This window comes from Poromitra crassiceps, assembly GCF_964638095.1.
Source record: "Poromitra crassiceps genome assembly, chromosome: 1".
Taxonomy (NCBI): domain Eukaryota; kingdom Metazoa; phylum Chordata; class Actinopteri; order Beryciformes; family Melamphaidae; genus Poromitra; species Poromitra crassiceps.
Window position 1 is genome coordinate 119,386,883 of NC_139623.1, and position 26,016 is coordinate 119,412,898.

At 44.1% G+C, this 26,016-nt stretch overlaps 1 protein-coding gene across 1 annotated transcript; it reads left to right on the forward strand.

The window, feature by feature from the left end:
* Nucleotides 1–15,667: 15,667 nt before the first annotated feature.
* Nucleotides 15,668–20,723, forward strand: fgf1b (fibroblast growth factor 1b; the record flags this gene model as incomplete). Its single annotated transcript, XM_083646976.1, has 3 exons — nt 15,668–15,842; nt 19,760–19,863; nt 20,484–20,723. The coding sequence occupies 3 exons, from the start codon at nt 15,668–15,670 to the stop codon at nt 20,667–20,669; spliced, it is 465 nt and encodes a 154-aa protein (XP_083503102.1). The 3' UTR covers nt 20,670–20,723.
* Nucleotides 20,724–26,016: the final 5,293 nt, after the last annotated feature.

The window sequence follows — 26,016 nt, forward strand, 5'->3', positions numbered from 1 at the left end:
CTTAGGACTATATTTCCTCACTGGGATCGTCAAGAAGCCTGAACTGGCCATGTACTGGTCCACAAATGAACTGACTGCTACTCCCCACTTCAACAAAACCATGTCTCGCAACCGCTTTCAACTGCTAACACGATTCCTCCATTTCAGTAACAATTTTGATGTTGATGGTGCAGACAAGTTGTTCAAGGTCCGGCCAGTTTTGAACGACCTGTTAGAAAAGTTCAGAGCCATGTTCACACCAAGTCAAAACATCAGTATTGATGAGGGGATGCTCCTGTGGCGTGGGCGGTTGGCCTTCAAAGTGTACAACCCACAGAAACCCATAAAGTATGGGATAAAGTCCTACATACTCTGTGACTCCCAGACAGGTTACTGCTACAGTATGAAGCCGTACTGTGGTGAGCGGTCCACCCTAGGCGAGACAGTGGAGTTCCTCCTCGGGGACTTGGCAGGGCAGGGTTACCACCTATACATGGACAACTACTATAACTCTGTTTCAATGTGTGCACAGCTGCTGGAGTGTCAGACCCATGTCTGTGGCACTCTGAGGAGGAACAGGGGCGAGCCACCTGCTACAAAGGTTACCAACCACACCGTGAAGCTGGGGGAAACCGTCATGCGCCACAATGGTGGCACCATGGTTCTGGCCTGGCGAGACAAGCGCATCATCAAAATGGTTTCCACTCTGCACGACGACACGATGGAGACAGTGCAGGTCAGGCAGAAAGGCAGCAGAGAGAGGGTCCCACACGCAAAACCCAAGTGCGTTGTAGACTACAACAAGTACATGAATGGGGTAGACAGATTGGACCAGAACATTGCCTACTATCCCTTTGCCAGGAAGACATCCAGGTGGCCATTCAAGTTTGTCATGTACATGTTTCAAATGTCTTTTTATAACGCCTTTGTTCTGTACAAAGCTAAACACCCACAGAGAAAGTGTAGAACTTTGATGGCTTTCATCCTGAGTGTTGTCGGTGCATGGACCAGACCTGTGGTGGAGGAGGAGGTGGGGGCTGGGGTGGAGGAGGAGGTGGGGGCTGGGGTGGGGGAGGTGGGGGGTGGCGGGGAGGAGGTGGGGGGTGGGGGGGAGGGCAGTGACCAACCTGCAACCAGGCCGGGCCGGGCACCATACCTGGACCCTCCAAGCAGGCTGGATGTCGATCTAGCGGGCCATGTAATGGCCATGTATCCAGCCTCACTCAAAAAAGCTGGCCCAACGAGGAGGTGTAGAGTTTGTACAGAGATTGGTGTTAGAAGCGAGACACGCTACCGTTGTGTCGTGTGTAATGTCCCATTACACAGGGCTGGCTGCTATGAGGTGTACCACTCAGAGAAGAACCGTGCTCGGTGGCACAAGTAGGCATGGGTCGTAAAAAAAAAAAAAAACTGCCTGTTTTTGATGCTCTTTGTTTGATTGTTTGCTAGCTAGCAGGAATACATAAAAAGCACCTGCCGATTTTCATGTAACTTTGTGGATGGGTGTAACATGGGCCAAGGAAGTACCCATTACATTTTGGAGCAGTTCTGGATTCGGTGTACGAGCCCAAACCGGTTTGATCACGAACCGAAAAAACCTATAAAAAAAAAAAAAACATGTAAAAAAAAAAAAGCTGAGTTACCTGTGGTCTGCTCTTGTTTTGTATTTATTTTGACATTTATTTATTTTATTATTGTATTATTCCTCCATTATTGAAAACAACTATTGTTCAGATGTCTGATGTCTCACTGATGCCAAAAATAAATGGTTAAAGTGACTGTTCTGCCTGTTTGATTGAATTTCACAAAACTGCGTTTTTCTCAGCTTTCCTTCTCAGACGCTGAAACCATGCTGTATTCAACGGCTAATATCTACATAACTACTAACTCTACAAACTAACTCTTTTAGACAGAGAAAGCACACATTCTATTAGTTCTTTTTAGATGATTGGTGTTCACGAAGTCCTAACAGAAAAGAATCCTCGGCTCTTGTAAAATGAGCCAGAATCCTCAAAACCCCCCCTGGCAGAACCTACCTACAGCATTGAAAAAAGGGCTGGCAGTCAATGTGTTAAATACGGTATGTGCTTTGATAAAAAAAAAAAAAAAAGTAACTCAATTTGTAACTTGCTTTACTTGACAAAGTAACTGTTATAATATTACTGAAATCCTATTGGTAACAAGTTATATTACTGAGTGATTGCTAAAAGTAATATATTACATGTAATATATTACTTTTATAATCAGTTACCCCCAACACTGAATGTGCGTACATTGTGGCATGTTTTTTTTCTTCCATAGCGGTCTGTGTATGTTAATCCAGCCATCCTCCTGTAGTTTGAAGTGACTAGGAGATGTGGTTACCATCATCCCATCTTTCTTAAAAGGTTTTGCTATTTGAATTGTTAAGAAATCCACTTTTCTCAATTTAAATGAAAGAGATACATTTCTGTATGTTTGGTTTGGTGTGGTGGTATTGTGCTGTATATAAGGTTATAACAGTACTTTGAAATTCACATCGTTCTTGCTTTGATAGCTGACCTATTCTCCCATCTCCTGGTTGATGGAAGCATTGCAGCTATTGTGTGTGTGTGTGTGTGTGTGTGTGTGTGTGTGTGTGTGTGTGTGTGTGTGTGTGTCGAGACCACCTAAACTGAGGCGAGACCGAGCCAAGACCGAGGGGGGGCGAGACCAAGAAGACCTGACAAATGCGAGACCATTTTCAAGACCACGCGACATGACCATTTAACCTTTACACCATTGCTCTGCTAACAACAAAATAAATCATTATTTAGGAACCTTCCTGCTGCTAAATTATGATGGACGACATCTCTCGAGCCACCTTTGACCTGTATTGTCTTCCTTTGTGCATGAACGTGAGGGGAGTGGCTACAGCGTTAGAAGCTTTCAACCCGCAAGGTTGCGATTGAAGTTGGGAATTTTACACCCAATCACAGTAAAAAAATATATAAACAGGCAAGTAATGATGTCCCAGCAGTTGTGGTCTCGGCTGGTCTTGAAATAAAATCCAGAGTCCGGCTTGCCCGAGACCGAGACCGATGGAGGGCGAGTCCGAGACGAGACCGAGACCATCAAAATGTGGTCTTGAGGGTGCGCAACAGTACAGTTTCTCAGCGGAAAATGTGTTTTTGCTGTTCTCCCGAGTGGATTTGGATTTGACTGGATCCAATGCTGATTGGCTGAAAGTGATATAAAATAGGTGAGTGATGTAAAATAGGTGAGTGATGTAAAATGAATAATACAGGGGCCACAGTTTGAAGTGAAGAGCCTAAAAGATCCAGAAGGAGGCAGAGACAGGCCAACTTCTGTGAAGAATTCATTCAGTCTGCACACTACTGTTTATTGTGGCGTGTGAGTGTGAGAGGGTGTGTGTGTGTGTGTGTGTGTGTGTGTGTGCGTGCACGTGTGTGTGTGTGTGTGTGTGTGTGTGCACGTGTGCGTGTGTGCGCGCACAACACTTACCTCCTCCATACCTTCATGGCTTGCCTGGCAGTTCAAAAATAGAAACCGAGAGTGCAACAGTACATTCCTCATGTTTCAAAATTGGAAGCCATGCAGGCTGTATTCTAACTAACATATAACATCACCACCATGCAGGGCCGCTGGAAGTCACTTTAAGCAGGGGGTGCTGGGAGGAAGGGACTCTCGCAAGGGGCCCGCCAAAAAAGAATTGACTTTTTTTGGACATTCTTTAGCCATATTTAGAGGAATATCTCATTTTAAATTAACATTAGGATACTGTTGTGATGTAATTATTCAGTATTTTCTCCTTTTCTCACTCATTCAGAGCAAAGAGGGAGATATATAGCATGATGATAATGCTCTACATCTCCCTATTTGCTCTGAATACACCAGTTAACATGACACAGACTTAACATGATAGAAATATTATCAGCAAACTTAATGACTAGACTAATTATTCTGATCTGAATGGCAATGATTATAACAAGAAACATTGACTCCTCTCTTTGCTGTATAGTGGGAGGTGCATTTTTGAGTAGACTATTAAAATAGCAGGTCAAGTTCACGTTTCTTTATTGCCAGATTAAACAATTTGTATTGGTTGTTGGTTGGTTCAACACAACATGTGCGCGCATGCACGCTTCTTCTTCTTCTCTAGCCTACAAGCATGTAACTTCCTTGATTGTTATTGTTGATAATTCTATTTAAATAGGCTATATTTTCAGTATATCAATAATGCAATCATTTCCCGAAACATTCCCAAACAAGAAAGGAACATAGTGCACTGCAAAATATTTTAAATTACAAATTTTGTAAAAAAAAATAAGAAAAAAACCTCGCCACTAGGGGGTGCTGCAGCACCCGTACTTCCCGCGGCCCTGCCACCATGTTTTAACTCACCAAAAAAGTCCTAAAATAGCCTACTACACCCAGCGCTTCCACTTACGGGTACTCAGAAAACCCTCATGACATAGACGTCTGTGCCTCATCAACTTTGCCCCGTGTGATTCAGCTTGTACTATGAAATGATCTCTGTCACTATGTCTGTGAGGCAGTATCACCTCACGCAATAAAATCAGACCCTTTCCACCTTGGAAACCCTCATTAGTGTTTTGCTTGCACCTGTGTTTACCCTGCCTTTTCAACACAAAATGCCCGCCGCGAAAAGGGTTTATTCCTAGACATTTACTGTAGTAGTTGTTTTTTTAATATATTTTATTTTTTTATTTTTTTTACAATATACAAACAGAACAGACGAACAGGCTCAGACACAGGAAAAGGGGAAAAAAAAGGAAAAGAAAAAAAACACCAACAATAAATACATATATATTCGAATTACACTGTGGTGCTACTAGCCACATAAGGCATTTGTGCTTGTAAGAGATATTATACATGGGATCCCACGCAAGAGGGACACGAGAAACCAGCCAGGAGTCACCCGTCGCCCCTAACCTCATCGAGGTAGGCTATTTACTGTAGTAGTTAAAGTGAATATGATTCATGTTAACATGTCACTCAGTAATATCTGTCCTCTGCCTTCCTTTATTGTAGGCCAGCACTAGTCCTTGTTAGTTGATGTGTGGATGTGAGTGATGATGTGCCACGCCAACATCTTTATTTTAAAGGCGTAGTTATGCAGAATCTGTCTCAACGTTGCTCACTGCTCACTCTCGTTCAGATTCCAGTCATAAAGTTGTAGTTCTGGAGTGGCAGGTCTGTCACATTCACTTTCTTTATTTCAACGTATTCAGCCTTGCAGTTTGAGTGATTCATGTTCACTCCTCTCAGCCTGGTATCCAGACTACATTCAACTGACATTTCCCCCTGAATTTCAAGGTCAAGGTATCTTTATGGTCCCTTACGGGGAATTGGTTTGCAGCCAGGTTGGCTGTCCAGTAGAGGTGGATATTTGATGGAAATAGTTGCTGTGCTTAATGTTGAATGCATTTTCGGGGACACCTTCTGCATGTCGTTGCTATACGAGGATTCAGCGTGACGTCACAACAACAATAAATCACCTCAAAACACCCGGAACCACGGCAGTTAATAGTTGTGTCAAACAAACGTTAATATCTCAAAAACTTTACATGACATCGCTTATATTTTGACATTCTGAGTGAGAGCAGAAGTTGCTCAAGGGTATGATGTATAATATGCATGCCGTGTTAAAGTTGTGTGAACTGTCGCAGTTTTTTTTTATATGTACACCGCACAGCTGGGGCTAGAGGGAGCACTCAAAGCTAGCTCCATAGGGTCCCATTGCAGTTTCCACCCGGAAATGCGGTTTGTTTACCAAAATGCTGCTTGGCTGATCGGCTCACTCTCCTATGGGTTACGCAAAATGGTTACGCCCACAGACACCAAACTTAATACAAAAACCTGTCAGTTTTACTGTTGTCTTGCTTGTCACTAAGTGCGCCAGACTGCTATAACAGACCAGTTATGAATCAGTGGGGTCTTTTGTAATGTTCGGTTTCAAAACCGAAGCTCCGACCACGTCTCAATTGCACACTTATTGCTAGTGTGCTGCCATGCCACTGGTTAACCCTTCGCGTACCAGAGGTTGCTGACCCCTGCTCTAAAGTGACTGATTTGGTCGTTTTGAGATTTCCAAAGTGCCGTGGCGGGTCAACCTCTGAAATGTTGTCTCAAAGGGCAAATGACGAGAAATGCCTTGACATTATGAAGCAGAGTTATTCTGGGAGTTGAAATCATCCTCCTCTTTGTGTGTTTTTAATATAAATGTTTATATTGTGTTGCTCACAGTGTCTCCAAGTGTCTCACAGTGTTGCTCACAGTGCATGGAGACTCTCCATGCAGGAGGACGACGACCCCTAAAAGAATGTACCAGTGTGCAGTAGGGGTGGGGGAAGAAATCGATACACCATAGTATCGCGATATTTTGCCTGACGATATTGTATCGATATTTGGACGCCAAGTATCGATATTGGGAAAAAAAAAAAAAAAAAAACATTTTTGCAGGCCATGCCAGGCCACCGGGCTACTATAAACTTTAGTTCCAAGGCCAGCACTAAACAAACGGTAGCATATTTTCATTTTGTTTTAACAGTAACAGTTTTGTCATAACAGTAATTTACAAATTCCCCAGTTACTACAGTTAAAACAAGATGTTTTGTGTAAGTGAAGTTGCATTGTTCAAAAACTACCTAAGTACAGTAGTCCACACACACATCCAGTTAAGGTGGACTGTAAGTAGACTGTAACAAACAGTTCAGTTTGTCAGGTGCATGCAACTATGACATGACTTTATGAAAGTTGTTGGTCTGTCTACTTGACAATGTTGCTGCAATAAAATGGTTGAAGTCAGATGTACAGACTGAAAAATTGTTCTTATATAAACCAGATGTTGACAAAGTATTAAAAAAAGCAAAATATTGCAGTATACAGTTGAAAAAGTAAGAAATCGCAAAATATCGAAGTATCGCAATATTCAATATTGCGATATCGCAATACTATCGTATCGTGACTGAAGTATCGTTTTAGTATCGTATCGTGGGCATCTGGTGATTCCCACCCCTAGTGTGCAGACACACGGGCAGCACTGTCATTTCCAGGATTCAGCTGGATGGGCCGGTACACTTTGCGTCACCCCTGTCCCAGTCTCTCTCTCCCTCTCTCTCCCCCCTCTCTCTCTCCTCTGGCATGGTAAATTTAGCTGTGACGTTGGGCTGTTGAAATGGATCCTCTGACGCTGATAGAAGGGGCACAGGAGGGATGGAGTACAAATAGCGACTTACACACTCGGTAGTCCACAGAGTGCCGTAGGGACAGACGAGCTGCAGAGGAGCTTTGAGCCAGTTTCACCCAAAGCCCTGTTAGAGAGAGGAAGAAGAGGAGGACATGCTGGCTCACCTGGGACACTGTCACATGACCTTTTCACAGGTAGGTGACGCTGACTGCGGTTGGGCAACCCATTCTCACTCCGAGCGCGTAGCATATTGACGCTTTGTCACGTCCCTTGTGCGTCGCTTGTTACTAACACGGTACCCTTGAGCGACCCATGAAACGACTTGGGCTTTCCGACTAAACTCCACTGTAAACCCATGGAAGTCATCTTTGACGCTCATGGCAACTGCTCCCCCATTAGTCAACTGCTCCCCCATTAGGGTCTGGGGGGAGGAGCTAACCTCTCCCAGCCCCCACGCCTAAACCTCCCCCAGACCGTAACCCTAAACCTAACCTCTCCCACCCCCCACGCCTAAACCTAACCTCCCCCAGACCCTAACCCTAAACCTAACCACTCCCACCCCCCATGCCTAAACCTAACCTCCCCCAGACCCTAACCCTAACGCTTAGTTCACACAGACAAGCTACGCCTTGCCTTGCCTCAACCCACGCCTACGCCGAGCTGGGCGTGAACCTGTTACACGCTTTTGCGATCACACCGCACGCCTTTTGCACGCCGAACCTGGAGCCGAGTCACAAGCGCCTCTCCTCTCTCCCGACTGTATTTTTTCACGTGTTGTCCAGAATTGTCATGGGTAGCCTCTAGGTAAAATAAATCTGATATATTTAATGTTCTATTGATGCTGGATATGTATAACCAGGTCTGACTATAGTCGGACATTTTAGAGGGGTGATCTTGCAAGAATATGTGCTGGCACAACAACATTGTCCATCTTGCTTCTTTGGTCGCTATTCTCTCTCATGAAGATTTGTTTGCCGACAGGGAGAAAGCCCCACGTGATAGCCACCCGTCAATCTCTCTCTCGCTCTCTCTCTCTACTCAATACTGTTGTAGAAACTTCATTTTATTTTGAAATTCAGTTGACTTTGCCAGTTCCCACGGATATTGTCGCGTTTTTCTTTCATGGCTTGACAGAAAAGCCTGCCTGCACGCGCCTTGTCGGCGTGAAAATAGAACTCTCGCCTATTCGAGAAAATCGGCAAGGCACAGGCAAGGCGTGGGTACACGCAGGGTTCACGCTCAGGCGCCCGGTGTACACAGCCTCGTTGACTAAAACGGACGCCTATTTAAAAGCGTGGGTAAAGGCAAGGCATAGGCAAGGCTTGGGTCGTCGGTGTGAATGAAGCCTAAACCTAACCTCTCCCACCCCCCACGCCTAAACCTAACCTCCCCCCAGACCCTAATGGGGGAGCAGTTGACTAATGGGGGAGCAGTTAGGCTAATGGGGGAGCAGTTGCCATGAGCGTCAAAGATGACTTCCATGGGTTTACATTGGAGTTTAGTCGGAAAGCCCAAGTCATTTCATGGGTCACTCAAGGGTACCATGTTAGTAACAAGTGACGCACAAGGGACGGGACAAAGCGTCAATATGCTACGCGCTCGGAGTGAGAACTTGTTGGGTTGGGGGAGTCTGATTGGTTATTCAGTGAACTGTGCGTCCTTTGCTGATCCAGTAAGTGGTTCTCAAACTGGGGTCTGCGGGACCCCAGGAGTCCTTGAGAGCGTTCCAGGGACTCTCCAGCAAAAAGGGAAATAATATATTTTCACTATAATTCCATCTATAATGTGACACAATGACAGAATGAATCACTAGTTTGGTCAAGGGTTTCATACGCTTTCTGTAATAAAACATCTAAAAGCAAAAATCTGATCAGATGCACGACGTCTGGGGCAAAATCTTATCAAATGGGGGTCCGTGCGTCTAATTTGTGTCAGTTTACGGGGAACCACTAGCTGGTAAACCAGCCGGTCACATGAACTCACATTTTATTTCCTTCTACCAATGAAATGTGAGTTCACGTGACCGGCTGGTTTACCAGGCTAGGGAACCACTGCCCTAATGACAGATACAAATACTAACTGACAAACCAGTAGAATATTAATTAAGTGGTCTGGTTTTTGCCAAAATGAACATGCCTCTTGATGCCGCGTGTGTGCGTGTAGGTGTGTGTGTGTGTGTGTGTGTGTGTGTGTGTGTGTGTGAGTGAAAGAGAGAGAGTGAGCAAGAGAGCAAGAGAAAGAATGGGGAGGGTAGCCAAACAAACCTCCACTAACACCTTTCCCCCCACATTCATATCAACCTCATGATGTTTCATCTAGAAAACAAAAGTCAACATTGGCCCCAGTTTCAATCCCTGCAGAACTTTACTTGAAATACGCCCTCCCATCCAACACACACACACACACACACACACACACACACACACACACACACACACACACACACACACACACACACACACACACACACTCCAATCTCGACTCCCACACACCCACGCTCTGTATAGGACGTAGGACATCATTGGCAGCAGCAGGTCTGTCTGAAGGTCCCTGTGGACTGGTCTGTGGACTGGTCTGTGGACTGGTCTGGCACATCACCCTTCATATTCAGTAATACAGCTGGTCCTGCACAATCAGGCTGTGTGTGGGGAGGCCTCACATTCCGCCTGTGGCTTTACCCCCCCCCCCCCCCCCTCTCTCTCATGTCTCTCTGTGCATTTTATCTCCCTCCCTCTCTCTCTCTCTGTCTCTCTCTTTCTTTCTCTCTGCCTGCCTCTCCCCCTCTCTCTCTCTCTGTCTCTCTCTCTCTTTCTCTCTCTCTGCCTGCCTCTCCCCCTCTCTCGCCTTTCCCCTCTTCCTCTTTCTGTGTGTCTGATGTTTTTCCAAGACATTCCAGATGTGGGCCAGCCTGGCTCAGCTGGCTCTATTGCGGCTATATTACTGTAGATGCTAATGATAACAGAGAGCAGAGCTGTACTCTGCTGGCTGCTCCCTTCCCACTGACAGGACCCAGGCTTTCATGACAGATACCTCACTGGGCTCTCTCCTCTCCAGGTTAGTAGAGATTATGACAGGTACCACACTGGGCTCTCTCCCCTCCAGGTTAGTAGAGATTATGACAGGTACCACACTGGCTCTCTCCCTCTGGGTTAGTAGAGATTATGACAGGTACCACACTGGCTCTCTCCCCTCCAGGTTAGTAGAGATTATGACAGGTACCACACTGGGCTCTCTCCCTCCAGGTTAGTAGAGATTATGACAGGTACCACACTGGGCTCTCTCCCTCTGGGTTAGTAGAGATTATGACAGGTACCACACTGGCTCTCTCCCCTCCAGGTTAGTAGAGATTATGACAGGTACCACACTGGGCTCTCTCCCCTCCAGCTTAGTAGAGATTATGACAGGTACCACACTGGGCTCTCTCCCTCCAGGTTAGTAGAGATTATGACAGGTACCACACTGGCTCTCTCCCTCCAGGTTAGTAGAGATTATGACAGGTTCCACACTGGGCTCTCTCCCTCCCAGTTAGTAGAGATTATGACAGGTACCACACTGGCTCTCTCCCTCCAGGTTAGTAGAGATTATGACAGGTACCACACTGGCTCTCTCCTCTCCAGGTTAGTAGAGATTATGACAGGTACCACACTGGGCTCTCTCCTCTCCAGGTTAGTAGAGATTATGACAGGTACCTCACTGGGCTCTCTCCTCTCCAGGTTAGTAGTGATTATGACAGGTACCACACTGGGCTCTCTCCTCTCCAGGTTAATAGAGATTATGACAGGTACCACACTGGGCTCTCTCCTCTCCAGGTTAGTAGAGATTATGACAGGTACCACACTGGGCTCTCTCCTCTCCAGGTTAATAGAGATTATGACAGGTACCACACTGGGCTCTCTCCTCTCCAGGTTAATAGAGATTATGACAGGTACCACACTGGGCTCTCTCCTCTCCAGGTTAATAGAGATTATGACAGGTACCACACTGGGCTCTCTCCTCTCCAGGTTAATAGAGATTATGACAGGTACCACACTGGGCTCTCTCCTCTCCAGGTTAGTAGAGATTATGACAGGTACCACACTGGGCTCTCTCCTCTCCAGGTTAATAGAGATTATGACAGGTACCACACTGGGCTCTCTCCCTCCAGGTTAGTAGAGATTATGACAGGTACCACACTGGGCTCTCTTCTCTCCAGGTTAATAGAGATTATGACAGGTACCACACTGGGCTCTCTCCTCTCCAGGTTAATAGATATTATGACAGGTACCACACTGGGCTCTCTCCCTCCAGGTTAGTAGAGATTATGACAGGTACCACACTGGGCTCTCTCCTCTCCAGGTTAATAGAGATTATGACAGGTACCACACTGGCTCTCTCCCTCCAGGTTAGTAGAGATTATGCTGACATCCTGCCACTAAAATGAACTAGATTTTTCTTGGATGAGCTTTTTGGGGGAAGCAGACAGGCAGAGAGTGCTGGCTGGATACTAGTGTTGGATTGCTAGAGCGGAAAGACTTGAATTTTTTGGCCACAGGAGGTTTGTTTGAATGACAGACCTTCGACAGTGGCGCCGGAACGAGTTTGCAATAAGGGGGACATTCTTATTCTTATTATTAGTATTATTCTTCTTATTATTATTATTATTATTTTTTTAATAAAAAAAAAAAAAATTAACGGGTGCTGGCACGAAAAATTTGCGTTTTTATGGACGTTTTAGCCATATTTAGAGGAATATCTCATTTTAAATTAACATTAGGATTATACTGTAGTGATGTAATTATTCAGTATTTTCTCCTTTTCTCACTCACTTGGTGACCTGCTCTCCCTTTAGGTAATTTTACAATTACACTACAACAGACAGCAACACAGGCAGAAACACTGAATTTATTATTATTATTATTATTATTATTATTATTATTATTATTATTATCACTTCGAAACACAGTGCAAAACTTGTCATCTCAACACAAAAATAAAAAAACAATAACCGTATACGATTATAGCAGCAGCCAATGACAGTGAGTGCAGTACAGAGTCCGGGTCTGTCTGTCTCTCAGGTGTAATAATCCCACAACGATCACGGCTTTAACAAGCATCACAGGCTGTGTAAACAGTGTAAAGTGTGCTCTAAGCGTCAGGGGCAGTTGCCCCCTCAGATTAAAAAAAAAAAAAATTAGGGGGACCAAATTTTATGGGGGACAAAATGTCCCCATGTCCCCCTTGTTCCGGCGCCAGTGACCTTCGATTGACAAGTGTTATATTTGTGGTCGCAACAGGGTCTGTAAACTATCATATGTATTATGGTCTGTCTCTTTAACAGCTAGCATCTATGCCTTTACCTATGATACTCTGAATCGCCAATACTATTCTGGCACGCTAGTATAAGCAAGTGCATGTACGATTTCTAATGGATCCTAATTACAACACTAAGTATTACCATTAGGAAAAGAAGGAACAAGGACTGGAGTGTTGATTTATATCTATAAGATGATTGATGTAGCAGCTTAGCTCACCTTTTGGTTGTAGCCAAAACTGGACGTGCTTTGGAGTGTCCAAGCATAGCCCCATATGTGATGCTAGTTCCCTCGTACTAGCATCACACGGACTTCCATAAGGCAATAGGGGGCAACCGCTGTTCAAAACGCTCTCCTACCCGTCTCCGACGTCCGATTGCAGATCCGAAGATATAATACTCCTCCTACGGAAGCCAGTAATTTAGCCGGGGCGGTAAAAATGATACTGCTGCATGAAACACCTGTTTAAAAGCAGTCTTTCCACAGCCTGTGCCGTATTTAGGAGAGGAGAAGGTTCCTAGTGCCGACAGGAACCTTGGGAGTTTGAGTATTTCATGACATGTTTTGCTTCCCAGGTGCGCTGGATTTGATGATTTGATCACTGTGCCGTCGTATCCATGTGACTGCATTGTTTGCTCGCTGCATGCAATCGGTGCACCATGATAGTGAGATCAAACACACCCTGCTGTAAATTCAGCACAGGCTGTGGAAAGACTGCTTTTTTTATAGAAAGGAAGTGGGAAATAAAGGCAAAACACACGCCAGCCGGTGTCCGTAATGCTGCAATCTAGATAATGCCTTATACCCATTGACCTACATGTATATATAAATGGACCAACATAGCTCATTGACTTTGACACAGCAAAATGAAGCTCACTTCCAGATATTGTTTGATTTCGTTTGATTGGTTGAATGAATGAATTCTACACGGAAGTACGAGGAGAAGGGGCGGCTGCCCCTAGCGGCTGCCGGGGGAGTTTCCGAATTTGCTCTGTCTCCCTTATCGCCGTAATGCATTATGGGTAGTCAGCTACTTTGGCTAATGTAGCCGCTAACGCTACTTACTTTACATTGCAGTAAAACGGCACTGAATGACCAAATTGATTTAACTTTTAACCATTTCGAGTAACACTGTTTCCATACGGACCCCCAGCGTTGGTTAGTTGTTTATAACGTGATCTATTTAAAACCTTATAACGTACTCCGTTTTCTGTGCTGAATCCATTGGTCTGAATACAGAGAAGGCTTAAGGCTTTATCTAACGGTATAAATAATGTTAAATGGTCCGCCATGTTATGGACGTTAGATGTATGGTATCTATATAGTTACGTGTGTCTACTAACATTATTAAAATATCATAAAGTAACGCTATTTTCTGATAATTTGCTCAACTATTACTTGTACCTGATGCCTTGCGGCACATTGCTGCCTCTACCGGTCAGAAGTATTACTGTTCTTATTATCCCATGTTTGTCGTCAATTTTCCTCAAAATGGGGCTAGCATTTGGAAAACGGAACGCGTTAGAGCATGAAAAAGACTTGAAATTGTTTTTTCAGACCATACACTAATTTGGAAAGTGTTTATTTAAGACGTAGACCGAGAGAGAAGTTGGCTCGTTTCCCATAGAGTTGAATGGTGATGTTCCCGGGAGTGCTACACAAGCTGCGACCCCCACTGGCCATTTGAAAGAAGGCAATTTCCGCATAGGCGTCAAAAATAGGCAGGCTGAAATGCCCACTGCTTATACCCCGCTAGGGCATGTAAGGCTAGCAGCTGTAACTTAAATATTGTAAGGTGGATTGCTCTTGTTTTTAAATGTTTTCATGTCTTTTAAGGGGACACAATAGACCCTTTTCACCGGAGCCGTTTTGAGTGTCAAAACAAACACAGGTCTGACCAATAACATTAATGAGGGTCCTGGCACTGAAACACCTAAATGGAATGGAACCATCATTCATGTTATTGGTTACACCTGTGTTGGCCCTGTTTCAATACCTAAAAATGGCTGCTGTGAAAAGGGTCTATTGCCAATTTTCCGCTTCAGTCTATAATCGATAATGATGTGGATTGTAACATTACAGGTGATGTGTTCAATCGTTTCATGTTACGCTTTAGGGCCTGTGTCCACCTAGCGTCTTTTACCGACGTTAAACGCTGGGAAGCAGTCTGCAAGTAACGTTAGTTCAGCTTGATAGCTGACAGCTAGCAAGCTAATAACACAGGTAGGCTACGCTATTAAAAGCAGTAAGCACAACACTCACCAGAAATATTAAGTGTCTAGCCGATCTGCTCCCACAATTGAGCCGTTCTGTCTCTGTTGCGATAGTTTTTCCATATGATTAGTTACCAGAAAAGGAGCAGCCGACACCAGCGTCTTTCTGAAAAGTTAAAATATTTTCAGCTTGAAGCGCTGGGAGTCGGGTGCACAAAAACGCCGAAAATAGGCGCTGCGCACTTTCTCTACATGTCCGTGTGCGCTCGCATATGCTCTCCCCCCATTGGAAACAATTGAAAATAGACGCCGGAGCTGATGAAAAGACGCTAGGTGGACACAGGCCCTTAGGCTGCTCTTACAACTAATTTGCTCTGTCCGTCTGCGCATCCCACATGCTGTTTATGTGGTTGTCTGGCCTGCTTTGATATCAGGTGAAAATGACATCAGTCCCATCTGGAAGACATTTGACGAGAAAATAATCTCATGCTCAGTGAGGGAGCAAGTTCGGTCATGTGCTGGTTTGGCCTCCAACCAGATCTGATCCCCCCCGGCTGGCAGGTTGCATCAATAGACCCAATTGTCACGGGGGCCATTTTGTGTCGAAAAGGCAGGGTAAACACAGGTGCAAGCAAAACACTAATGAGGGTTTCAAACTTCCACGATTGGAATTTGGAAACCCTCATTAGTGTTTTGCTTGCACCTGTTTATTCTGCCTTTTCGACACAAAATGGCCCCCGTGAAAAGGGTCCATTCATGTGCCAGACAGAGTGCCTTAAAAGGCTGAGAGAGAGAGAGACAGACAGAGAGAGACAGAGGGAGGGAGGGAGCTATTCCCGTAATCAAATCACAAAGGCGGTGCTACCCTCCCCTTCCTGTTTTCTCTGGTTTCTCACACACACACCAGGTGACATTAGCAGTGAATGGATCTCTCCATGTTGTTGTTGCAGCCACAGGGGCATTGCTCGGCACAGCCTCCCCCTGTGTGCAGGATGTCTGAGAGAGAGGTGACCCTGCTGTCACCCCTGGGCCCGGGGGCGTCGCTGGACCTGTCCCGCCAGGAGCGCCCCTCCCTCACCAGGCTCTACTGCCAGAACGCTGGGCATCACCTGACGATCGCCCCGGACGGGACGGTGAGCGGAGGCAGGCAGGACAATGACCCCTATGGTGAGGAAACAAGGCTACTTTTTTATTGGGTGTTTTTCTTTGAGGAGGGTAATGTTGCATTTCAGAATTTGAATACATTCATTATGTGTTTATTATCTGAGTTCATATAAAAATGCAAGACAGGAGAGATAGTAATTATACAATGAATAGCCTATTATGCAACATTTGCAACTAAGCAAATGCTGTAATTTATCCTTAACAGATAACTTACATTATCTGTTATTATTTTGACTTTTCCTACATTAATTGAACTTTTTACCTTTACTGATCATTAACACTGTTGTTGTTAAAGCAGCTACGAGCAAGATTTTCGATTGTTATTAAACAGTCTAAATTTAATATCAATGCATCACATCTTACCTCTAATAGTAGACGAGACCAACGCAGAGTAGTCTCGCTTGAACCCCGAGTGAATCGGCCAGTGTTGTCTTGACGATTAGTCTGTCTGCGGCTGGGGCAGATCAGGAAGTGAAATGAAACGGTTTGCGGCAGCAACTTCGGCCATAACCACAAAATAACAAAATTACTTCCAAACAAAGGGGCCCTTTACACAAGGACAGTTTCTGGAATAAACGACACAATAGCGTTTCCTTCACACCTTTTCCTTCACACCTTCTCCCTGTTTACATGAGCGCTGTCGAATTTTTAAAACGCCGTAATGTACATGCCAGGTCGCTAGGTGGCAGTGTGATGGTCAACGGGGCGTTGCTCGTCGCACGAGGGGCTCATGCACGAGCCCCACGCTCCGGGCTGCGGGGGCGCGCGCAGGAGCAGCAGCAGTGCTCTGAGCCTCTCATGGCCGAGGCGGGGGCTTTGGCATGGGGGATGAGAACAGTCTGACATAACGTAGCGTTAACTTTACTTTATTCTCGTCAGAAACAACTCCGATTTGCATGTTAAAACAAGTTTGCAGCCTAGGAATAACTGGAAAACATTTTATTGATCTATTAACGTCAGAGGAAGCCAGGATTAGTCAAAACGGTATCAGAAATACACAGCACGTCTGCCGTGTGACTTTTCCGGGTGTGCAGGCACGTCAGAGTTTCTGAAATGAGCCGTCTCAAAGCGATTACATGGAGCGATCAGCGGGGAGCGTCACCAAGAATTTCACTCTGTAGGGTGGTTTCAAAATGTGTCGTTTCCTAAGCGCGAATTCGCCGTCGCCGTCTAAAAGGGAGGCACTAACGATACAATTCCCTGTCACCATAGGAAACCGTACTCGTGTAAACTGCCCCAAACTGTTAGAATATAACGAGAGATGTTCGCGAGAGTAGCAAGCCCCTGCATGACGTTCTCCGTGTTTATGGTCTGTTGCTAGGCAGAGCGAAACGGTTGAAGGCAGGCAGCTGCCGTAAACCATTTCGTTTCACTTCCGGGTTTATCCGGCCCGCCGGTAGACAGATAGAGAAAGAGAGCCTGGTGACGCAAGGTTAGTAGACAGACACAGACTCTATAATCATCAAGAGAGCAATCTCCGATTCACACGGCTTTGGTCTCAGCTACTATTATAGGTAAGATGTGATGCATCAATATTATAATTATACTGTTTAATAACAATCGAAAATCTTGCTCGTAGCTGCTTTAAAATAAATGATTAGGGATGCACCGATATATGAACATTTTGACCAATACCGATAACCATATTAACATTACTCTTATATTGCTGATAACCAATATTTAACAATGTTGATATGATCTGTCTAAAAGCAAGTTTATATGATAATCACATTTTGTACATAATGAAAAACATGTAAACACAGTGAATTTGAAAAAGTAATGTCTTTCTTTATTTACAAAACATTTGGAAAAAGCAATAAATCATACATTTACAGCATTGTTTCCTCTCAATATGACAATTTTGTCCAATACTGATAATGAGATGAGATGAGATAAACTTTATTGTCCCAGAAGGGAAATTTGTCTTGGGCAAAAAGTGCACATAGCCACATCCGGGATTACAAAAACACAAGTAAACACAAACAGAACAGACACAGCATTGCACTAAGACACAGTGGGGAGATGCCAACTGAGACATGAAATTGCACAAGCCCTATTGCACAATTTGTTCATCATACAAATCATACATACCCGTAGGTAAAAGAGAATATAAAATCAACAATAAAAACCAGCAGCGAGATATTGGATGAAAGAGTAAAAGAGTAGAAGAATAAAACATTAAAATAAGATTAAATGAAAAGTAAAAGAAATAAGATAAGAAGGTAAAACATGAGGCTATGATTGCCGTTCCTACTTAGAGTGCCTCCACCTACATACTATGGGTTGCTACAACCTGGGGGAAGAGCAGGCTGTTTGTTCAGAAGTGCAATCGAGGTAGGGAGGAAGGAGAGCTTATAGCGGTTGCTCCTGTATCTGCTGGCTCTGAATCTTCTGCCAGAAGGTAACAACACATATTCTGAAAATAAAATGTGAGAAGGGTCAGTCAGAGCTCTATGTGCCAGGCTGATGACCTTTTTCTCAAAGATGGACTGGAGCGTCAGTGATTCTTTCTTGCTGATCACTTTCATGGCTGTGTTCACCATTTTTAAAATTCTAGATTTGAGCTTGACTGTAAGAGACCCCAACCATGCCGCCATACCATATCTGATCAGGCTTTCCAGCATAGCATTGTAAAATGTTGACATGATTTTGGTGCACACTCCAAAAAGTCTGAGCCTACGTAGGAAGTGCAAATGTTGTGCCAGTTTGGCACACAGATAATCAACATGGACGTCCCATTTTAACATGTTGGCCATTCATAACTGATAACTGATATTGATCCATTGATCACTGATATTTTAACCTTTACTTTGCCCATTGAACCGATTATTAAAAAATGACTAAAATCGGTCTATAGTGTGCATCCCTATAAACGACAAACGATAAGAAGTATGCTTAAAGTCCCTGGAAACCAGAAATATTTTTTTATTATTTAGCATTTTGAGTTCATCACATCACATGAACCTATGTTAATAAGCCACCGGCCAAATTTGAACGATGATGAACGTCGCAAAGTACCGTATATAAATTTAGGTTTGACAGTCATGGCAAAAGTAATGAGAATCAATTAGATTTTAGAGTGTATTTTCTCCCGTGGACTGTGTGGGCGTGTCCCGTCTGCAGCAGGTCTTTTCCTCTCTCTCTCTCTCTCTCTCGGAGACCTGCTCGGAGGAGACCCTCTCTCCGAGAAGGAAAGAGAGATGGAGTGTGTGTGTGTGTGTGTGTGTACGCGCCTGCGTGCATGCGTGTGTGTGATTCGATTAAATCTTATGACGTGATAAGATCATGCATTTTAGCACTGCGTGCTCCGCTCTCTTCAATGAGGAAATGGAAATCCAGACCTTGTAGAAAAGTGTCGATTTTTGGGGTTAGGTTTGAAAGTAATTCTCTCTCTTTTCTGAGGCACACAATTACTCACATAAGACCCTAAATTTAATAGTTAGAAGGTTTTTGTGGATTTTGGTTTCCAGGGACTTTAAGTTAGTGAGAAGTTATCTGGCCTGGCGGGAAAGCGGTCGAGGGACGTGTGAAAGCTGCTGGCTGAAATCTGTGGGGGAATTCAATAATTACTTCAACAAACTGTTAAAGTCTGCTTGAGCAAGGCTGTTAACCCAGCTATGTGTAATCCTATAATAACTCCACCATCCATCTATAATATAATATGTTTAGATGATAAAGCTTGTATTGACTTGTTGACACTGAAAAGGTGCCTTAATTCTATTCCACAAGTAAAAACGATGGTTACACTGATGTTTAGGTGAGTGGACATTCCACTCCCTCCCTGGTAGCTGATTGAAAACAACATGTTGAACAGCTCTGTGTGTGTGTGTGTGTGTGTGTGTGTGTGTGTGTGTGTGTGTGTGTGTGTGTGTGTGTGTGTGTGTGTGTGTGTGTCTGTCTGTCTGTCTGTGTGTGTGTAGACGTGCTGCGGCTGAAAGCTGTGAGTGCAGGAGTGGTGGTCATCAGGGGAGAGCAGACAGGCAGGTACCTGGCCATGGATGAAGATGGACGCCTCTACGGATCAGTGAGTTTTCACATTGCTATGCGTGTTTGAAGGGTTGGGATATCTGCCCATTTAGGGTGTGGGGGGAAGAGGAGAAAAAGACACCTATGTCTGTATGATGATTTCATGATGTCATGAAAGTAAAACTTTGAAGTTATTGGCCATTTTAACCCATTTGCCTGCAAACAAATACTAACATTATTAAGGCTGGAATGATCCATCACTTTGCACTATGAGTTAATTTAAATTAATTTTTTTTTTAATATGCAGTATCATGGTGAAATGAGGCTGCTTCTATTGAAATCATTTTTGTAATCAAAGCTGCATTCCGAAAACACATAATACTCAGTAACTTATTCATTCCTATTACAGGTTATTTTACCAAGGTCCCGATGTTATTTTCCACAAAGCTATGCATCAGTGGAAAATTACTAGGTATCCGATGAGCAAAGGTTTTTCTTTTCTTTTTTAGCTAAAGTTTTTACTAATAACCTATAAATCATGAGAATGATGAGTAATAGTCTGTCATCTGGGAAATCCATCAAGAGATGAGCAATGTAAGCGTTAAAGAATTACAGATTTATCATAGATTCTTATTCCTATTTACATTACATCTTTTCTTTTTTCTTTTCTTTTCTCAGCAAGCACTGAATGATGAGTGTTACTTCCTGGAGAAGTATGAGGAAAACCACTACAACTCCTATCGCTCTCAGAAGTACAGCTGGTACGTCGGACTGACGAGGAGCGGCCAACCCAAAGCAGGACCAAAGACCCACCAGGGTCAGAAGGCCGTCTATTTCCTACCAAGGCCTATAGGCAACATGTAGAGCAACAGGCCACCCGGAAGCAAGTGCTTTACATGTATATTAATAGTGCAATGTTATGTTGGACACCTAAGTATTCTCTTTAAAGTTGATGCTTGATATGAGAAAGGCCAATCTAAAAGATTTGATATGTCGCTGTTGGCTGCAACCCAAAGTCATAGCATATAAACAACTTAACCCAGTGGTTTTCAAACTTTTTCACATCAAGGACCCCTAAACTGACACAAAGTAGACCACGGACCCCCATTTGATAAGAATATGTCCCAGGGTCCCCCATCTGATCAGATTTTTTATTACAGAAGGTGTATGAAACCCATGACCAAAATAGTCATACATTCTGTCATTGTGTTAGTTATAGATGGAAGTATAGTGAATCTAAAGTATTACCCTTTTTGCTGGGGAGCCACTGGAAACCCCTCAAGGACCCCTGGGGGTCCCTGGGCCCCACTTTGAGAGCCACTGCCTTATCCTTTTTTTAAATCAGTTAGAGCTCTATTTAGCTAATGTTAACGTTAGCTAACGTTGGTGTAGCGTTAACTTGGTTTGTAGTACAGTACAACCGATGCTGGAATAAAACATATTTTCAGAACTTACCACTTTAGTCCTACTTCCTCGCTCACTTCCAAGTCAGCTCCTTTTTATTGCGGTCCCGAAACTGATATTCCATGAGACTGGTATCGTAAAGCCAGGGAACACACAGACAGTTAGGCTTTATAAAACATTATTGCCGTTAGCTAGCTAGCGGTTCGCTAGCTACTAGAGTCACTCTGTTTGCCAGGCTAGCTAGCTAGCTACCCTTTGTTTGCTCAGAGGCGGAGTGATTCGTTATTTGCTCCCCCAGCTGTGATATCAGATTGCTTGATTTGAGAGGGCCGTTTTATAAATATACTATATACAGTACTATATTGCAGGTATACATGCATGTGCCCAGCTCAGCTGCTCTCCAAGGCAGATAGGGTTAGGGTTAATGTCACATAATACATTCAGTGACATTTATCTTTCTCTTCCTTTGCAAAATGGCAGCACAACCTTACAGACTCTTTCCAAACTTATTCAATTTTATGCTGAAAGAAATATTACTGTACAATTATTAATGTAGTTTAGATTTGTTAATGCGAATATTTATTGATAAAGTTTTATGGATAATATATTTTTAACTTTTATTGATTGCCACAATGTTATTGTATGATTATGGAGATTTATACATACAACATTGATACAGTATATAAGGAAGAAAAAGGTTAAGTGGTCACCTTTTGACAAAGTAATACATATTGTATAAAGTGTATATACATGTATATGACATCATAAATAAGAGTCCATGGAAGGCAGCAAATATATATGTATATATATATATATATATATATATATATATATATATATATATATATATATATATATATATATACCGTAAATCCTCTAATAGTGACCGGGGCCTTTATTTACTGAGCCGCAGAGAGCCCCGGGCCTTTGTTGGAGCGAGGCCTATATTAGAGTAGAGGCCTTTATTTCTTAAAATTAAACTCTCATGGACGTACTCATGACTTTTATTGCAAAATATTGCATAAAACGAAACAACGCAAATAAATGACGGTAACTTCACAGTTGTGGTAAGTTATTGTAATAACAATCCTATCAGTAGATTGGAATACCACAGGTATTAACAAAGTATAATATACCGTACTTGGTAAATGTGCCCAATGTCACGTAAAAACAAAACAACTGGTAGACTGGCCAGTTTTCAGCAGTCAATAAGAACAGATTCAGCTTCACAATGACCTCACAGTGAAAATACGCCCTGTGGCAACAAAGCAAATCAGAGAGGCCTCCTCCATGTAAACAGTCAGTGTACAGCATATAACGACCATAACAATACTATAGATAACATCATCACATTCACAGCACATTCACCCATTCATATTCACACACAGAAAACATAACGCAACTCTGAGCTAAGGTAACTACTCTATGTAAACAGTGTAACAGTGTAAGGCACTGCCAAGGTTAATAACAATCAGATTCAGCTGCAAATATGATAACATACGGTACCATATCAAAACATAAATAAAATACCCTGAGGTAGGAATAAACATTACCGTAATACGGTAGCCAGCCAGTTTATAGCGGTCAAAGTGCACACAAAGTCCAAACGAAAAATAGCCTACCAAAATAAATATACGGTAATACAAAGATATTGCAGCTTACCTTAAAAAAATTAACAGACAGTGCAATTACAGGTGGTCACTCACTCACTCACTCAGTATCCTCCTCCTCCTCATCTAGTATGTCGGTATCCTCAGCGTCCTCATCATCATCAACATCATCCAGAACAACAAGTTCATTGTTGACCAGTTCCTCTTCATCTTCCTCATCCTCGGCTGCCTGTCTGTTCTCCTGGTCCCGCTGACGCAGCTGGGCGAGAGCCTCCCGTCCAGCGGTGCAGGGCTGTCACTGCTTGAAGCAGTGGATGAGGTTGTCTTCACTCCCGTCAGTTTTCACAGACTGTCCACAAACTTGGAAGGACTTTTTGATCAGATCCTTGTCCAGCTTGTCCCAGGCGGCGATCACCCAGTCCACAAGCAGGCGCCGGCCAAGCGCTTTTAGGTTTCCACCTCCAGCTGTGTACTGCTTACTGTATCTGCATCCCCGGTCATCCACTGGTCGTAGGCATCATGCAGGCTCTGCTTGAAGGGCTGATTCCACATCACATCAGGGGCTTGGATGTACTTAGTGCAGCCTCCCGGGATCACCGCTGTTGTGATGTTGTAGCCACCTCTCAGTTCAGCCTTGGTGGCAACACTGATGTGACAGAGGTATGAATCCCACACCAGGACCCTCGGGGTGAAATTGAATTTCCCCACAACATTCAGTAGCCAGTGTGTGGTGAGGGTGTCATTCATCCAACCATTCACAGAAGTGGCAATCACAGCACGGGGGACCTGTTGATGCATTGCCTTCACTTCACGTATCGCCCCCTTGAAGACGATGTATGGCTTGAGTTTGGTACCGACCGTCAGCCTTGGCAGCGAGGACAACGGTAAGATGGCTTTTCTCGTGTCCTGTGGTTTTGAGAGCCACACTCTTTGCACCCTGTTTATCGATAGTAGTGGGGGACACCATATCAAACCAAACCGCAGTCTCGTCCATTGCAATGATGTCCTCCAAAATCCCTTTAGAGCTGACAGCCTTGCCAAAGAAATCCACAAACGAAACGAGTTTCTCAGTGAGGAGATCTGGGTCCTTCTGTGCCATGGTGGTGCAACGCCGAAGTGAGAGCTTGTTACGTTTCAGAAATTTGTCGAGCCAGCCCTTGCTAGCAACAAACTCCTTGTCTCCATCACCCACTGAAGAGTATATCTCCTTCGCTTTGTTTTGTATAATTTTCCTCGAGACTCGGTTGTGTTTGTCCCGCATTGAGTAGATCCACTCTGAAAGTGTAGCTTCTAGCTCTAAGCTAACTTTCTTCCGCCCACCACCAGCTAGCCGCGCTCTTTTCTTGTCAGCAGCTAAACGCAGTTCATTCTTCTGCTTTTTCCAGTATCGGATTCTCTTCGGGTCGATGTCAAAGTGCCTTGCAGCTTGCTGTCCCGAATTTTCTGCTGCATATTGCACAACGCTCTCTTTAAATTTAACGTCAAACTTTCATCTGGTTCGTCTGGTCGGTGCCATGTTTGTTTTTATTTCTCTGGTTTGTCTGCGTTACGTCCGGTTACGTCACACGGTAGATGCGTTGTGTTATGGGAAATTTACAGTACCGTATTCACCGTAGTTTTAGCTCCTTCGTTTTTTGTTTTTTTTGACCCGGTCTGTATTGGGAGAGGGGCCTTTATTTGTCCGTGCAGGCCGTGCCCCCGTCCTATATTAGAGTAGAGGCCTTTAATGGAATAGAGGCCACTATTAGAGGATTTACGGTATATATATATATATATATATATACATACATATATATATATATATACTGTATATATATATATAAAAGGAACATGTGTTTTCTGGACAGTATTCAATGTTCTGCAAATAATTGTGTAGAATAAAGAAACAACAATTAACTATAATTTGTTGTTGTTGTTATTGTTGTTGTTTCTGTCTTCCACCGGTCGGAGACCAAGGGGGGAGACTATGCACTGGTCTTGGTCTGTCTGTCCATTCATCCTTCACACTGTAATGTCCCAAATGTCCCAATGTAAAGTCCCAGTCCAGATCAACTTTGTTTTGCACGTTTTTGAGTGGGGGGTTCTTATCTGGAGGAAACCCCAGGGGAACATGGGGATGGGGAGAACATACAAATTCCACACAGAATGGCCCTGATGAGATAGCCCATGGGCAGCACTAATGGCCCATTTCCTGGGGGGGGGGGTCGATCAGGCCAATGAATTTAATCTGTTCTTCAATAGATTTGATGCAGTTGGCCCGGTGGCCCCTCCCCCCCCCGACTCACCTGATAGCAGCTTGCAAACAGCCTCCACCACACGGCTCCCCCTCCCCCCTCTCGATGGCTCACAGGATGTCTCACCCCCACCCCCCCATCCCCCAGGCAACACCCCGACACCCAGTGACGAGGCTACCCCCCCCCCCCCTCTCCCCCCCAAGTGGCTTTCTGATTGACGATGCCACCCCCCCCCCCCACCCCCACCCACGATGACCATCACAGCGGCCCAGGTGAGGAATCAGCTACTGAGGCTACACACAAGAATAGCAGCAGGCCCTGATGGCGTCAGCCCCAGAGTGCTCCCCGTGATGTGGAAAACGTCCTGCATCGTCCCTGTGCCTAAAAAGCCACGACCCAGTGGCTCCAACGACTACAGGCCGGTAGCTTTGACGTCCCACATCATGAAGACCCTGGAGAAACTCTTCCTGGAGCAGCTCCGGCCCATCGTCAAACCATCCCTCGACCCCCTCACCCACTCCACGGCGTGCTGGTCAAACACAGGAGCACGTTCAGTGAGAGGCTGATCCCACCCAGATGCACCACAGAGAGGCTCAGGAAATCATTCCTGCCTGTGGCCATTGGACTCTTTAACGCCTCACTAAGAAGAACACCTCGGAGACAATCAGTCTCTCTGAGACTGAGTCAGCCGATAGGATAGCTGTGCCTTAGTTATGTCACACGTAATGTGCAATTTGATTTAATTTAATTCCAGTGTGCAATAACTGCAATTTGACACGTACTGTACATAGATTGTAACTGTAACTACTTACTGAATGCTATTCTACAATTCTTACTTTTACTATCCCATTGACCCTATTTTATTTTATTCTATTTTATTCTATTTTATTCTATTTTATTCTATTTTATTCTATTTTATTCTATTTTATTCTATTTTATTCTATTTTATTTTATTGCATCTTA